Here is a 15,250-nt window from a genome sequence, read left to right on the forward strand (position 1 = left end):
TTATAGAGAGGGGAGAGAGAGAGAGAGAGAGAGAGAGAGAGGGAGAGAGAGAGAGAATGGGGGAGGAGCAGAAAGCATCAACTCCCATATGTGCCTTGACCAGACAAGCCCAGGGTTTTGAACCGGCGACCTCAGCATTTCCAGGTCGACGCTTTATCCACTGCACCACCACAAGTCAGGCTGTTGTCATTTTAGATTTAGATTTTTTAGTCGATTGAGTGTGTTGCTACTACTTACAAGCCTTAATTTTTTGTTAAATGCCTAATTTTATGTTTTGTAAGTTTTTATAAGCGTTGAGAACTTCAGGATTTGACTTTTTAGTTGAAAATGTCATGTTTAAACTAAATTTTAAGAAGTCGAGTATAAGTTTCTACAGACTACCAAGGGATTAACCTTTAGTCTTGAAATCGTGAGTCTTTCTTAAAAAGTAATCCTGGTAACATTTTATTTTGACCTTTTCTCTATACTTTAGATTTTATCAGAAATGACTTAGTTTTGAAACCTACTTATCACTGTAGAGGAAAGACCTTGTTGAATTTAGACATTAAGTCTCTGTATGAATGGCTACCTCATTCTGTTTGTTTTGATTTCCAAGGTCCTGTCCTAATAACACTGTGGGTCCAGTGACGGAAGGCAGGGCATTAGAAGGCTGTCAGAGAGTCTGCCTTTATTCACATACACATCCTTGCATTTGTCCAGGTTCATCAGTTACTCTCTTTCCAGAGAAGTTCTTCCTTTTTCCACCTTTTTCCACAAGCCACTGGGCGAATGGACGTGCCATTTACTGAGGTTGGAAACCCTGTGGGAGGTTTGGGAGGAGGTGATCAGAAGCTCCTGTTGTGTGTGAGACACCCAGTAGACATACAGGTAGAGCTGTTAAGTAGTAGTTGAATATGGGAGCATGGAGTTCAGGCTAGAAGTCTGTGCTGCACATATACATGTGGGGTTGTCAGTGTATATGTAGGTAACACACACACACACACACATCATCACCAAGCTAGTAACTACAGATAGAGAAGTCCCAAGCAAGCTCCTTCACTTCAGAGATTGATGAAATGAGTACCAGCCAAAACACCTGAGACTGAGCTCTTCATAGCATCCTTCTGCCTACCTGTCTGACTTCATTTCTCTGCATTTTCTCTTGCTGCTTGAAGCTCCAGCCACACTAGCTTTCTGTCTGTTGAACGTGCTGAACTCATTCCCACCCTAGACACTGTGCTCTTCCTTCTACTTGGAAAATGCTCTTCTAGATCCTTACATGGCTGCTTTTTGTCATTTAAGTCTCAATTCAAAAGCGAGTCCCCCAGAGAGTTCTTCCAGGGTGACCGTACCTACAGCAGCAGGGTGGTTTGTACGAGTAGTCACCCATGAAATGTTATACCTTGTCTACTTAGGGACAGCGATTCTTTTTTAAAAAACTCTTAGTCTTTGTTTTAATGCCCGATTACAAATATGTGTTCTTTTAGAGACTTATTTCTAAAGTATAATATATACATTGTAAATGTATAACTGAACTCACCCCAAAGAATAAACAGCACTGTCTCCTAGCCCCATAGGGATCATCAGTAATCTGACTTAACATGTTAGATTAATATTAACTGTTTTTATGTACTCTTTTGTATCTGGCTTCTTTTGCTCAAGAGTACAGTTGAGAATGTAGTTATAGCTCATTAATTCTCATTAGGTTTTGGTTTACATAGCTTGAGATTATATTAGATGTTACCTAAGGAGTTGTGACTGTACTCTGTGACACTGTTAAAGTCACCTGTTAGTTTTATTAATTTTTTTAAAAGATTCTTTGGGATGTTCTACACAGTCAATTAAGTCAACTATGGATAGATGCAGATTTATAGCTTCCTTTAAATCTGTATGCCTTTTTAATGTTTGTTTGTTTGTTGTTTTTGCGGGAGAGGAATGGAGAGAGAGAGAAGTGAGAATAAGAAACACTGTCCCACCCATCTCTGCATTCTGTGACTGAGTCCCGTCTGTGCCCTGACTGGGATTGCCCCTGCGCTCTGGAGTACTGGGCACATGCTCCAGCCAGCTGAGCTGCCTGGGCAGAGGAGCTTTCTATATGTGACTGAGTCTCGTCTGTGCCCTGACTGGGATTGCCCCTGCTCTGGAGTACTGGGCACATGCTCCAGCCAGCTGAGCTGCCTGGGCAGAGGAGCTTTCTATAGCTTTTCTTTAATTTGCACTGTCTAGGACTTTCAGTATAAAGTTGAATAGGGGTAGTGAGAGCAGACATCTTTGCCTTGTTCTTGATACTAGGAAGAAAGTCATAGAAACAAAATAGTTAATTCAGTCTTTAGCATTAAGCATGATACTATCTGTGTATTTTTGTAGTTGGCTCTTCATCAGGTTGAAATTTCCTTCTACTTCTATCCCTGATTTGCTCAATCTTTCTAAAAATCATGAATATCTTAGGGAGTTGAAGATGGAGAGAGTAAATTCATGTAACAGATTTTTTTTCTCTTTTTTTTCTGTCAGATTTAAAAGAAGATACATCCAGGAAAAATTTATTTAATTATGCAGAAAGTAAGAAGAAGTCAATAAAAATGTGGTTTAGTCCTCGAAGTAAGAAGGTCAGATACGTTGTGAATAAGGTTTCAGTGCAAACTCGGCCTCACCAGGTGACTGATGAGAAGGGGCGACAGGCCTCAGCCTTTGAGTACGTTTCTGCGAGTCCCCTGGACGCTCCCGCCAGGCCTAAAAGGGCCTTGACAAGAGCCGGGAGGAAACAGAAAAAGAAAACTTCAACTAAAGTCAACCAAGAAGGGAATTTAGAGGCAGCCAAAAAAGATGGTGACCTTGACTCCAAGGAGGAGTTTAAGCAGAAGTTGGTCCCTTCCTGTGCCCAGCCCCCTATCATTGCTCGGCCTCAGAGAAATGGGGAGATAGACTTACTAGCAAGTGGCTCGGTAGCAGAAGATGAGTGTTGTGGAAGCTTCAGCGAAGTCTTTCTGCCGTTAGCTGAGCACATAGAGTCTCCCGAAATTGAGAACAGGGATGAAGCAGCTTCTGAGGAGAGTCTCTGGGAAGATTCTCCCAGGTCTGAGAAGCCTGTGCCCTTAGGTCATAAGGGAAAGCGTGGGGGTGGCGGGAGACTTCCCAGCCCTGTCTCTAAGAGACGCAGAAGCCGCGGTTCCAGTGCCAGTGGACATGCTATTAAGCAGTCAGCGCTCTCGGAAAACATCCCGATGCCCAGCTCTTCCTCGCCACCTCCATTGAGGAGGACAAACATATTAGGTGAATCCACTAGCCCGTCACCAGATACACCGCCTCCTACAGTGGCTTGTAGCAGTTACAGGCGAATGCTGTCCAGCCCCTCTGCTATGAAGCTGTCTCCCAGTAACTTGATGACTATGAAGAGAAATCATAAGGGAGAGACTTTGCTCCATATTGCTTCAATTAAGGTATGTAGCTTACTTTAAAATGTAATTTCAGAATGAGACCAGCTATATATAAAACGTTTCTTTGGAGTTTGTGAGAAGGGAGAAAAGATTACCAGGGTAATGAATGTAGCACAGATGTGATACTCTTGAAGACTGAACTAGAAAAGGAAAACACAGGGGCAGAATGCCCACTTCAGTTAAAGTGGTGGCCCTGGGGCCTGAGGAACATGATCTTGCAGAAGAAAATCAAAGTTTCAAATTTTAGCTTCTGCTTTGGCAAGTGCTATTGTTTTTGCCTATTCCATAATGGTTTTGCTCAGTTTTCACCATTTTGTTTACCCATTCTTCTCATGCTTTATGGATGTAGATAACTGCCAAGTTACTGCTGGCAACATGCCTCCCCTAGTGGAGGAGCCCGGGCAGAGTGAGAGGTGTGAGCTCCTGGAAGGCGGGCTCGCCTAGGGCGCACTGCCAGACTGGGAGGTTGAGAGATGCGATCTGTACATTTCTCCAATTACCAGGAAATTCGATGGAGAAAAGGCTCCTGTGGTTACTAGCCTGCTCATTGAAGTTCATTCTCTGTATTTATGCCTCGGCATCTGGGGTGTGGCAGTTTTGTGTTTTGGAACCTGGCTGGTTCACACAGCATGAGGTGGTTCGGCTTTGAAACTGACACAGGTACTGCACATAAAGAGGAGCGAGCAGTTAACACAATAGCTTTATAGGCTTTGCTCTTTGATTTTCTGCAAGTGTTATGAAAATATGACATGGGAGAGCTTAGTACTAAATTAAGGTAGAGCTTCCAGTAAATTCTTTGGGATATCCTTGGGTCTTTTTTATGAATAGAGAACTTTGGGAGGTGTGGAAGGAACCCTTCCTGAGGTCAGTGACACAATCTCTGGGAAGAACATGGAGATGAGGAGTCCCGTGGGCAAAGTACAAAAATGAGTTTCCAATAATGATGAACACAGAATATATCTGATGCGAGTTGAAGCAGGGGAGAACCTGCAACATGATTACATGCTCGGGATTACATAGCCTTTGAACAACTTGGATTTTCAGAGTTAGCTCTTAGTACATTTTAGTTTGACTTTTGAAAAGCATGATTTTAAAAATCAGACTATATTTCTTTCTTTGTTTTATATATTTATGTATATAATATATAAACATATATGTGCAAAATATACACATAAGCTATTATAAATCCTAACATAATGTTGTTAATGCTTCATAGACTTAAGTAGCTAGCATAATAATTACTTTTTGTTCATTTTTCTGAATACTACATAAGAATTTGACTGACTTAGTTTCTGTCTTGCTCTCTGTGAATTTTATTTATTATTTATTTTTTATTTAGTGAGAGGAGTGAAGGTATAGAGACAGACTCCCACTTGTGCCCTGACTGGGATCCACCTGGCAAGCCCACTAGCGGGCTGTGCTTTGCCCATGTGGGGCCACTTCTCTGTTGGTGGGTAACTGAGCTCTTCTTAGCACCTGAAGTGGAGGCTATGGAGCCATCCTCAGCACCCAGGGCCTACTCGCTCCAGTGGAGCCATGGCTACAGGAGGGGAAGAGAGAGAGAGAGAGAGAAAAGTGAGAGAGGGAGGAGTGGAGAAGCAGATGGTCGCTTCTCCTGTGTGCCCTGACCAGGAATCAAACCTGGGACATCCTCATGCTGGGCTAACGCTCTACCACTGAGCCAACCGGCCAGGGCCTCTGGGAATTTTTTTTAGACCACCAGGTAAGCATCAACTTACATTGTTAGAGAATTTTTTTTTTTATTTAGAAAATTAAATTGAACAGGGTGACATTGATCAACAAGAGTACATAGATTTGAGATAAACATCTCTACAGAGAATTTTTCTTTTAACCATAAGAATTACATATTTATGTTTATTAACGAGGATATCTAAGACCTAGAGTTTAGGCCATGGTTTGGCAAATTCTTTCTTATTTTTTATTTTTTTTATTTTTTTTACAGAGGCAGAGATAGACAGGGACAGACAGACAGGAACGGAGACAGATGAGAAGCATCAATCATCAGTTTCTCGTTGCGTGTTGCAACTTCTTAGTTGTTCATTGATTGCTTTCTCACATGTGCCTTGACCGTGGGCCTTCAGTAGACCGAGTAACCCCCTGCTGGAGCCAGGGACCTTGGGTCCAAGCTGGTGAGCTCCCTGCTCAAGCCAGATGAGCCCACGCTCAAGCTGGCGACCTCGGGGTCTTGAACCTGGGTCCTTCCGCATCCCAGTCCGATGCTCTATCCACTGCGCCACCACCTGGTCAGGCAGCAAATTCTTTCTTAAAAGGGCAATTGGAGTAAATATTTTCAGTTTTGCAGAGAAATAGTCTTTATAACAACTACTCAACTCTGCCATGTAGTAGAAAAGCAGCCGTAGACAATGTGTAAACCAGTAAAACTTTACATCCAAAGTCAAGTGTCTGGCCAACCGGGCCTACTTTTGGCCTAGGCCATGGCAACAAGCCATAGTAGAATATTCAATAGGAAAAGAATGCTGGCATGATACTGCCTTGTGAATTTTCTCCATTGAACATTATTTCATACAAGCTTTGTCAGATTGTCAGTTTACTGAGAGTCTTGCCAGCTTTAGAGTTACCCATTTTGGTTCTTTTGAACTTATCAAATATTGTTATTGTCAGTAGTTGGCAGATTCTGATATGTCATTTTTTTTTAAATCACTATTTCACAATTATTTTGTTTGCACTTGTATTCACTTAGCTTTCTGTTTATTATATGACTCCTCAATTAAATTTGTGGTTATTTGGTATATATTCCTCATTTAGTTGTAATTTTAAAATATGAGTAATAACTTCATTTAACCTCACTTCCATTTCTGTCCCAGCCACCCTATTGCTGGTAAACCCACCCTGCTAACCACCTTTCTTATTGTGTATCTTTTGTGAATTTCTTTATGCAAATATAAGCAAATGCTCCCCATATTAGTACACAACTTTTTGTACATTTTTATAGTAGCATAAATTTTCATTGGTTTCCTTATCTATTTCCCTACTGATGGATGCCTGTTTTTTTCTTTTGCTTTTTTAAAAAGTACAGCACTAAGCAATCTTTGTTTCATGTATGAACAGGTATATCTTTAGGATAACTTCCTAGAAGTGGGACTTCCGAGTTAATGTAAACCATTTGTTATCATTTATCTTGGCAATAGAAGGATCTTTGGAAATATCCAGCTGTTTAAATATGCAGATTGACCAAATGTAGCTAGCTCATCAGATACTGTTTGGACCATTAATTCTCACATCCTTTTATTCTCAAGGTTGTGGGTGTTCAGGCCAGCCAGCTACTTTTTGGGTATATTTAGCACCATTTTATGAAAACTGCACAGGATTATTCTTGAGTACCTTAATTGTCTTTTTATTTTGTTACATTATAGAATTTTAAGGAGAATATTCATTAATATGATGTCTGGGATGTTGTGGACATTCTCATTTTAACCAGAACAAAAGTTGAGATCCATTAGGCTCTTTAGTCCCCATGTTTCTATTTGAATATGTATGTTACCTGTGATTAAAATGCTGCTGAGAACATTATGTTATACAGTGAGAGATGGTATGAGAAAGCCCTTGCCTAAGTAGAAACTAAAATAAACAGTCATATTGTTTCTTCTTCTGATTTAATGAAAAAAAATACTTTACACTTGACATTTCTCTAGACATAGAGAACATTTTGATTTGTTACTTTATTTCACCTTCACTGGAGAATTTGTAGGTGTTGGGATAAACCTCCCCAAAGTTCTCTACTACAGATTCTTAAAACGATAATGATAACTCATATATCATGCCACAGCAGTGAACGTATTGTGAAGTACAAGAATAGCTTGAAGTTGGCATATCATATGATGTATTTGTTATGCAGACATAATAGATAATATTTTGAAGGCAATTTACAAGGCAGGATGTGCTTCACATAACAAAGGTGTTAAGGATCTCCTGGGTAGAGTGAAAATCCCTAGTGAGGAGTCTCCTTCCCGGGATACAGTGTGTGATACAGTGTGTAAAGTCACAGCATACATGTCCTTCATACTAGCTTCTTGAGAAAGTAGGGAAGGACTCAGAAGCAAACTGGCATATGTGATATTGTCAAGATTTTAATTTCTAGAACACCTCTAGGAGTCTGTGCCCATTTTCCCCTCTGTCTGGCACTCGCCACCTTTGGGATACCAGTAGTTTATGTCATTATTGGGTTGTCAGAATCAGCTGTGAAATTATTTTACTCAGTAGACTCAGGCTTAGAAGCCAGAGGAATGTTTGATTATATTTTAGAGCTCCATTCCAGAGGACTAAAAAAATTTTTAATGACTTCTGGTTGCTAAAAGAAGTTTCAGATACTTAGTTTGTATATGAGGAAAGCATAACCATTTTGGGTAACTAATTATAGCACTTAATAGTAATGTCCTGTACTATTTTTATAAAGATGTTTATTAACGGTATTTTGGAAGCACTAACCTTTAGAATAAGGAAATGTTTTGTTTGTGTATGTGTGTATTTTGGGGAAGTTAATTTATCATGAATATGTGAAGGAGAGTCTTTCCTTTTAATGAAAATTTAGCAAAAATTCATTGTGGCATGCATGCTTCTTTATGTTGAGCCTTTAAGGTATTACTTCAAAATATCAAATCCATTTAAAATTTCTTATAAGCCTTGGTAAATACTTTCCTCAGGTGATGGTTTAAAAAAAAAAAACTCAGTTATTTTTTTAAGTTGTGAGGAGCCTAAAAATGAGTGCTTATTACTCAGAAAATATTTTATTCCAGAAGAAAGGAATTTAAAGAAACCAGAAGCAGAAGTTCATTTAATCCTGGAAACTTCATATTGGTTCAAGCTTACCCAGTTACTGTGGATCCTATCAAATTATCATAATTTTATTTATGTGCGTGACATTGCATTTACCTAAAGGAGAAGGATGAAAATATGACAGACTTTTAAGTACAAGGGAAGAGAAAGCAGGTTAGGTTCTAAAAACAAGCTGCTTGCCAATCAGCTATACAGTTCGGGGAAGTCTAGGGGCTCAGTGTTAACAGAAGACATCTTTGATAGTACGAGGGGGGGTGTGAAAGGAAAAGATCACTGTCTCGTAGCCTGACAGCAGATTCTGCTTTTAGTCTCCAAATTGTCACTCTGTTCCCGTGTGGCTCTTTCATTCCATGGTCTTATAATTCCATATAAATTATTCTGTGGGCTCCTTTAGGTGAATATGGTTTTATGACCACCATCTAGATTTCGATTGAGGACATTTTTGATAAGATTTTTCTGTCTACTTGTATTTACTTTTATGTTAAAGTTTGGGAATGCATGTGCTTCTGGCAGTTCATCTGTCCCAAGTTATTTTTAAAAATTCATATTTATACCTTGACAGGTTTTCCTGAATTTATTTGGAACTACTTAAATATAGAGCAGAATTTGCTAAAAAACATGTAAACTTGCATCAGAGATACAGTCTGCACCCCTTAGGACCAATAGGAAGATGCTTTGTATGCGAACTAGAGCATTTGATTTGAAACATACTATGCTTATTTTTTAAGTGTATTGATTATTTAAGGGCATTTTGTTAATTTAGGAACATAAAAAATTATATATTGCATGTGGATTTGTTTTTTAGGAAACTAAGTAAGCTACCATCTTAAGATATGCTGTATTTCAGTGTTCCCCAACCCCTGGGCCATGGACCAGTACCGGTCCGTGGGCCATTTGGTACCGGTCCACAGAGAAAGAATAAATAACAACATTATTTCCGTTTTATTTATATTTAAGTCTGAATGATGTTTTATTTTTTAAAAATGACCAGATTTCCTCTGTTACATCCGTTTAAGACTCACTCTTGACACTTGTCTTGTAAGTTTGACAATTATATTTAAAAATATTACAGGTTTTATGCTGGTCGTATAATTTTATTTTGTGCATTTATCCATCCCACCCTAAAGGCCGGTCCATGAAAATATTTTCTGACATTAAACCGGTCCATGCCCCAAAAAAGGTTGGGGACCACTGCTGTATTTGAAGGGTGGCCCAGAACAGTCAGATAAAAAAGCAAGTGTTACTGTATTGAGGGATTAAGGGTCCTAGCGGCTGTATGTCACCACCTGTAGAGGAGAAGAACTGTCAGAAGGGAGCAGTGCTGGGAGTGGGGGCAGGGCGACGTTCTCCCTGAAGAAGTGCTTCACAGAACGTTGTCACAGGTAACCTTTGTCAAATGTAATTTTTAAAAATTTATTTCTCAGAGAAAGTTGTTACATTTTTTTTGAGAAAACAAGCCGTCTGCCTAGAAAAAATATTTTTTAGCAAATAAGGTGAGTACGAACTAAATTAATGTACTAAGGATAGGCAACAACCTGTAAGACACCAGTTTTTGGCTGTTTTAACATTAGTTTTACTGAGTAGTCTTCTTGGCTTTAATTTTGTTTTAAACAATACTCAGAAACCATTTTCATGTAGCTTAAAGAGGATGTTTTTTCACAAATGAAATGACTTTAAAAACTTTATTATGATTGGATGAACTGTGGCTATTTGGTATTTTGAAATGAATTTCTATTTGAGTTGCTTATAGCAGATTTTGCACTGTGTATTCAAAGATGGACCATAATATGTTCTATGACTTGGTACCTCAGAATAATTTATATATACAACACTTATTCTTTATCAGCTCACGAGCAGTAGGCATAAGGGAAGAGATTTGTATTATTTTAAAGAAGCAGAGTCTTTTAAAAAAATCTCAGTATCTTGTTTTTTTCCTTGATGATTTTTAATTTCATTTTGTTCTTACACTAGGGTGACCTATCTTCTGTTGAATACCTCTTACAGAATGGAAGCGACCCGAATGTTAAAGACCATGCTGGGTGGACACCACTGGTAGTTTCTGTTTGTTTTTTATTCCCATTCGGTTTATGTTTTATAGATATTACAGTTCATAGTTATGTTGTTGTATATATATATATCATTTTCTGCCATGTATATACTCTTTTAAATCTGAAAATTTGTATTTTCACCAAGTAAGAAAATAAATCCTTTTTCATCTAGCTCTTCAGTTGTGATAGGCATGGAACAAGCCACCTTTTGACTGGCCACCTTTAGGATTAGGAAACCAGTTACCCCATATTGCTGCACTGGCAAGTATGTGGCAAGGTGACTGCTGCCACCAACATCAGGCTCCATTCTGCAACCTGAATGTAATTGAAAACGGAGTGGAGCGGAGAGGTCAGAGGTCAGAGGAATAGGGTGGGTTAGGAATGTATCAGAAGACAGTGATTCTTACTGAGGAGCTCTCTCGAGCCTCACTTACAGATCTCATCAAATTCAGATACAGAGAGGCAGTAAAACTGCTTTGTTAATAATTCTTAAAAGTCTCTGCTTTTTATTATTAATATGCAGTGTAAAGAATAGTCTGGGAGGAGAATGGCACAAATACATGAGAACAAATGCTATATGGGCTAATTGTACTGGTGTAGTGAGCATGTGACTTGAATACAGCCATAGACGTGTGAGCAGATGAGGTGGGTACTCTTATCCTGCGACGTGGGGATTCACAAGACCTGAGAGTTTCTCATTAAGTCAGGTGTAGAAAAGGTTTAAAGTGGTATATAATGACTTCTTTTTGCCAAATTTAAGCTGGGAGGGTTTAGTTTGGATTATAGACTTCGTAGTTTGGACTCTATGGGCTGGCTAACCTTTTCAAAGAAAGGTTGATTTATTTTTTTTAAAGCCACAAAGGCATATTGTCGTAAAAGTTGGTGAGTGCCTTCGAGAACCTGGTCCCTAACTTGGATTTTTTTCTCCTAGAAATAAACCTGTAGGCATTTCATATGTATCACCTATTATGAATTGAATAGCACAATATACCAGAGATCTATTAAGATTGCAACAGATTGGCATTGTTAGTTTATTAGACATCGGAAAGATTTGCATATAATGACCTTTGAACACCCTGTTGTTACCAGTTATGTCATTCATTCAGTAAGCTCTTTTTAAGGACCTACTCTATGTAATTTCTGTTACCGACACCAGCTGTACAGTAATCTGGAGCTTCAGCAATAAGAGAGGCTTGTCTTATAAGTACTCTTTCTAGAATAGTTCACTTTAGTGGGTGGTTATACATATGTGCTGGTGTGCCACTTAGTTTATGGCTAAGCACCTGATTTAATGAATCCTATTTAGCCTGGAAATTTTAGATTTTATGCATGATTTGGTTAAATACTTTCTAAGATTTTGTTTTGTTTTGTGGAATAATTTAGGAGTTATAATTGGCTTAAAGCTACATTTTTTTTTCGAAACAAAAAGCACTTGACCTAAGTCTGAAGTAAAAGCATATATTTCCATGAATTGCATAGATCTTACTCGCCATGTATCTTATCACAGAGGTCTTTAATAGTGGCTTTTATTCTATCAACAACTTATGATCTGTGGTGAGTATTTAGACAAGAACCAATTTACTGACTGCGATTCAGTTTTTTCCCTAAAGTGTGGTTTTATTATGATATTATCCATTGCTCTTCTTCATCACTCTTCTCACTCCTTTTCTTCTTTTAAAACTAGCATGAAGCTTGCAGTCACGGGCACCTGAAGGTAGTGGAACTGTTATTGCAGCACAAGGCACTGGTGAACACCACTGGGTATCAGAATGACTCACCACTGCACGATGCAGCCAAGAACGGGCACGTGGATGTAGTCAAGCTGTTACTGTCCTACGGGGCTTCCAGGAATGCCGTGTAAGTAGTTCCGTGTGGAAACCTTTCTTTGACTTGTCTTCCTAAATCAAGGTCTGTGATGAAGCAGAGACTTTGTTATCCATTTGATGGTTCTCTTTTTCACAACGAAAGTTAGGTGTGACCATTAAATTCTGGATTTAAAATCAGCACTCAGCCTCATTTCCTTTCTGATTCTTATTTGAGGGAGATGTTCTCTCTTAATTCAAAAATAGTTGTTCAGTTTATTTTGGAAGCTTTGACTTTCTGTACAAATTCAGTTAGTTTTTATATTCTTTTGGTTAATACTTATAAGAAAAGAATTAGAAAAAAATAATTAGAAGCATAGAAATAACTTTTTTATGCTTCCCAATACTTTGAAATTGCTTTAAATATTCCAACTCTTTCCTGCTTTTTCTGCATACTTAGTATAACAACTTACATAGTTAAAATATTTAAAAATTTAAATATTAGGGTCAGCCAGATTATTTCTTAGATTTTTTACAATATTCAAAAGAAGCTCTGAGTTAGTTGTTTTGCAGTGTCAGGGTGGAGGTGCGTTAGTGAGTGCTGGCTGCTGCTTTTTATATTGTAATTGTAGAGTTTGTTAATAAGCAAATGCTGTATGTGGATTTTATTTTATTTATTTTTTGTTAAAGATTTTACTTATTGATTTTACAGAGAGAGGAGGCGGGCAGGAATGAGAAGTATCAACTCATAGTTGCTTCACTTTAGTTGTTCATTGGTTGCTTGTCATATGCACCTTGACTAGGCAAACCCAGGGTTTTGAACCGGCTACCTCAGTGTTCCAGGTTGATGCTCTATCCACTGCGCCACCACAGGTCAGGCTGTATGTGGATATTATATCTTTAATCTATAACTTGGTTCATGTCTTTCTATATATTGTTTTATTTTCAGTTAATGAGGCAGTTGAAATGAAAATGCAAGATTGTCTCTATGTCCCATTGTTTTTGTAGGTTTGGAGGGGACACAGAAAAGGTGCTTACTCTGGTTACAGAGGCAAATAAGAATTACAAAATGCAGAGCATCTAGGTTGTAATTTTTATAGGAAACCATATAACACAAATTAATAATGTAGGAATGATCTAAACCTTGGTGCTATTAGTTTTAGTAGCATGTTTAATTTAATAGCCTTTTCTATCGTATGTGATAAGATAATTGGGGCAAACTTAAGGGATATTTTATTCTTTTGCTTTATACACAGAGGACACACATACACATTACATTAGGTTTCTGTGTGTACCTAGCAGATATGCCCCTCCTGTGGGTGTAGCACAAACCACTTGATAAAGCAAATGGTTGCTGGATCAGATGAAATAGAATAGTTTCTATCCTTGGGTTCTCAAATCAGGCATGATGGCTTTAATGAATGGGCACTGGCCAGGGGGTTAGGGATTCCAGCTTTTATTTGTGACTCCTTATTGACTGACTTTATAGTCTCACGCAGGTTAATATCTGGCCTTTGTGTCCTCACCTATAAAACATGAGAGATTCCTGTTACTTTTCTATTTCTTCAGAGTATAGTGAGAATTAATGAGCCAAAACACAGATCCTGCCTTGTGGCTCATACATCGTGAGTTTTTACTACTGAAGCTTATTACTATACAAGGTGTGGACATGAGACAGTGAGTGAATCTGCCTACACAGGTGCCTTCTCAGGTAGATGTGTTGTTTTAAATAGGTCCACCTGGTGAGGTGGCAGATGTAGGTGTACCCAAAGCCCAGCACTGACCCCGGACTGTTCCCAGTGAGGGACATGCCCTGTGGCTCAGTGGCACACTCAGTAGCCACTGGTCTGTTACTATGAATATTCAAATGTGGTTATTGCTTTTGTGGAACTAACTTTTAACGTGTATTTTATTTTAATTAATTTAAATAGCCTTGTGTGCCAAATGGCCACTGTGTTGGACAGCTCGTTGGTACCGTTAGTATAATGGGGAAGGAGGCTTTATTTGATATAAGAGGTTGGGGACGATGTCAGGTGGAGTCAGGGCAGATGCAGGGTGTGATTTAATCCAGGGTTAATGGTGTGGTAGCTGTTTCTCAATATTGTTATTTCATCTTTTTCAGACTTAGTATTTTCTGTGTTTTGTGCTTTCTGTTTTATAGTAGTAGTTGTTCACCTGATTGGCTCCATCATTTCCTGGTCTCTTTCTTTACAGGTTACTTTTCATTTTGCAGCCCAAGAGCTTTCAAAAACTACAAGTCTGGCCAAATTATATACATATTTGTTTAAAACACTTGACTATCACGTCTTAATGTATTTTAAAATTTTGATTGATTGATTGATTGATTTTAGAGAAAGAGGAAAGGAGAGAAACGTTGATTTATTGCTCTATTTATTTATGCATTCATTGCACGTTGGCATATCAGAATGTCGCTCTAGCCATCTGAGCTGCCCGGCCGGGGCAATGTTTTTAAACTAAAAGTCAAACTTCAGGACATGGTTCTAAGTCTCTAACGGTCTAACACTACTTCCCTTCACAGCCTTCGCTTTCCCCAGTTCCTCCTGTCTCCTTTTCCTTCACACATTATTTTTTTTGTTTTTGCAGTGGCCTTTTAAAAGTTTATTTCCTTAAAATATGCTAGACAGTTTTGCCTTCTAGCCTTTAAATAGGCTTTCTCTTTGGAATACTCATTTTTGGTGGCCGATTTCTCATTTTGGGGGGCTTTATCTTAGGTATCATTTCCTTTTGGCTGTCCCCCTGATTCCCTTGTCTGTATGCGGTGTTTCCTCTCAGGCACAGGACTTACGTAGAGGCGCTGTTGCTCTTAATATCTTCTCATTGGGTTGTACGGTCTCTGTGCCAGGGATTGTGCCAGCTCTCCCAGGCCCTGCCAAGCGACGGACATAGTCTGTACCCCACGTATTTGTAGAGTGAATTAGTAGGTGTGTGAATGCATGAGAAGACAGATGAGATGAAATAGGAATATGTCTCTTTCTGCTCCCAATTTCACTGTCAATGTGAAGTTATATCTAAAACCAGGTTTCCATAAGCAGCGCCTTTATGAAGGTGGTAGAACTGGCTCCTGGCAGATGTTAGAGTAAGTGATGTGTGTTCACTGGCATTTGCCCAGTTGGGCATCCGTAATATATTACCTTTGGTGAGATCATGGCTA

General features: G+C 38.8%; 1 protein-coding gene across 2 annotated transcripts in view; it reads left to right on the forward strand.

The window, feature by feature from the left end:
- Nucleotides 1-15,250, forward strand: part of BARD1 (BRCA1 associated RING domain 1) — a 74,430-nt gene that overhangs the window by 24,718 nt on the left and 34,462 nt on the right. For both annotated transcript variants that reach the window (XM_066281172.1, XM_066281173.1), the window contains 3 exons: nt 2,491-3,416; nt 10,200-10,280; nt 11,961-12,133. In XM_066281172.1, coding sequence (XP_066137269.1) covers nt 2,491-3,416; nt 10,200-10,280; nt 11,961-12,133 — 1,180 coding nt within the window. The remainder of the gene's footprint in view (nt 1-2,490; nt 3,417-10,199; nt 10,281-11,960; nt 12,134-15,250) is intronic.

This window comes from Saccopteryx bilineata, chromosome 5 (genome assembly GCF_036850765.1).
Source record: "Saccopteryx bilineata isolate mSacBil1 chromosome 5, mSacBil1_pri_phased_curated, whole genome shotgun sequence".
Taxonomy (NCBI): Eukaryota; Metazoa; Chordata; class Mammalia; order Chiroptera; family Emballonuridae; genus Saccopteryx; species Saccopteryx bilineata.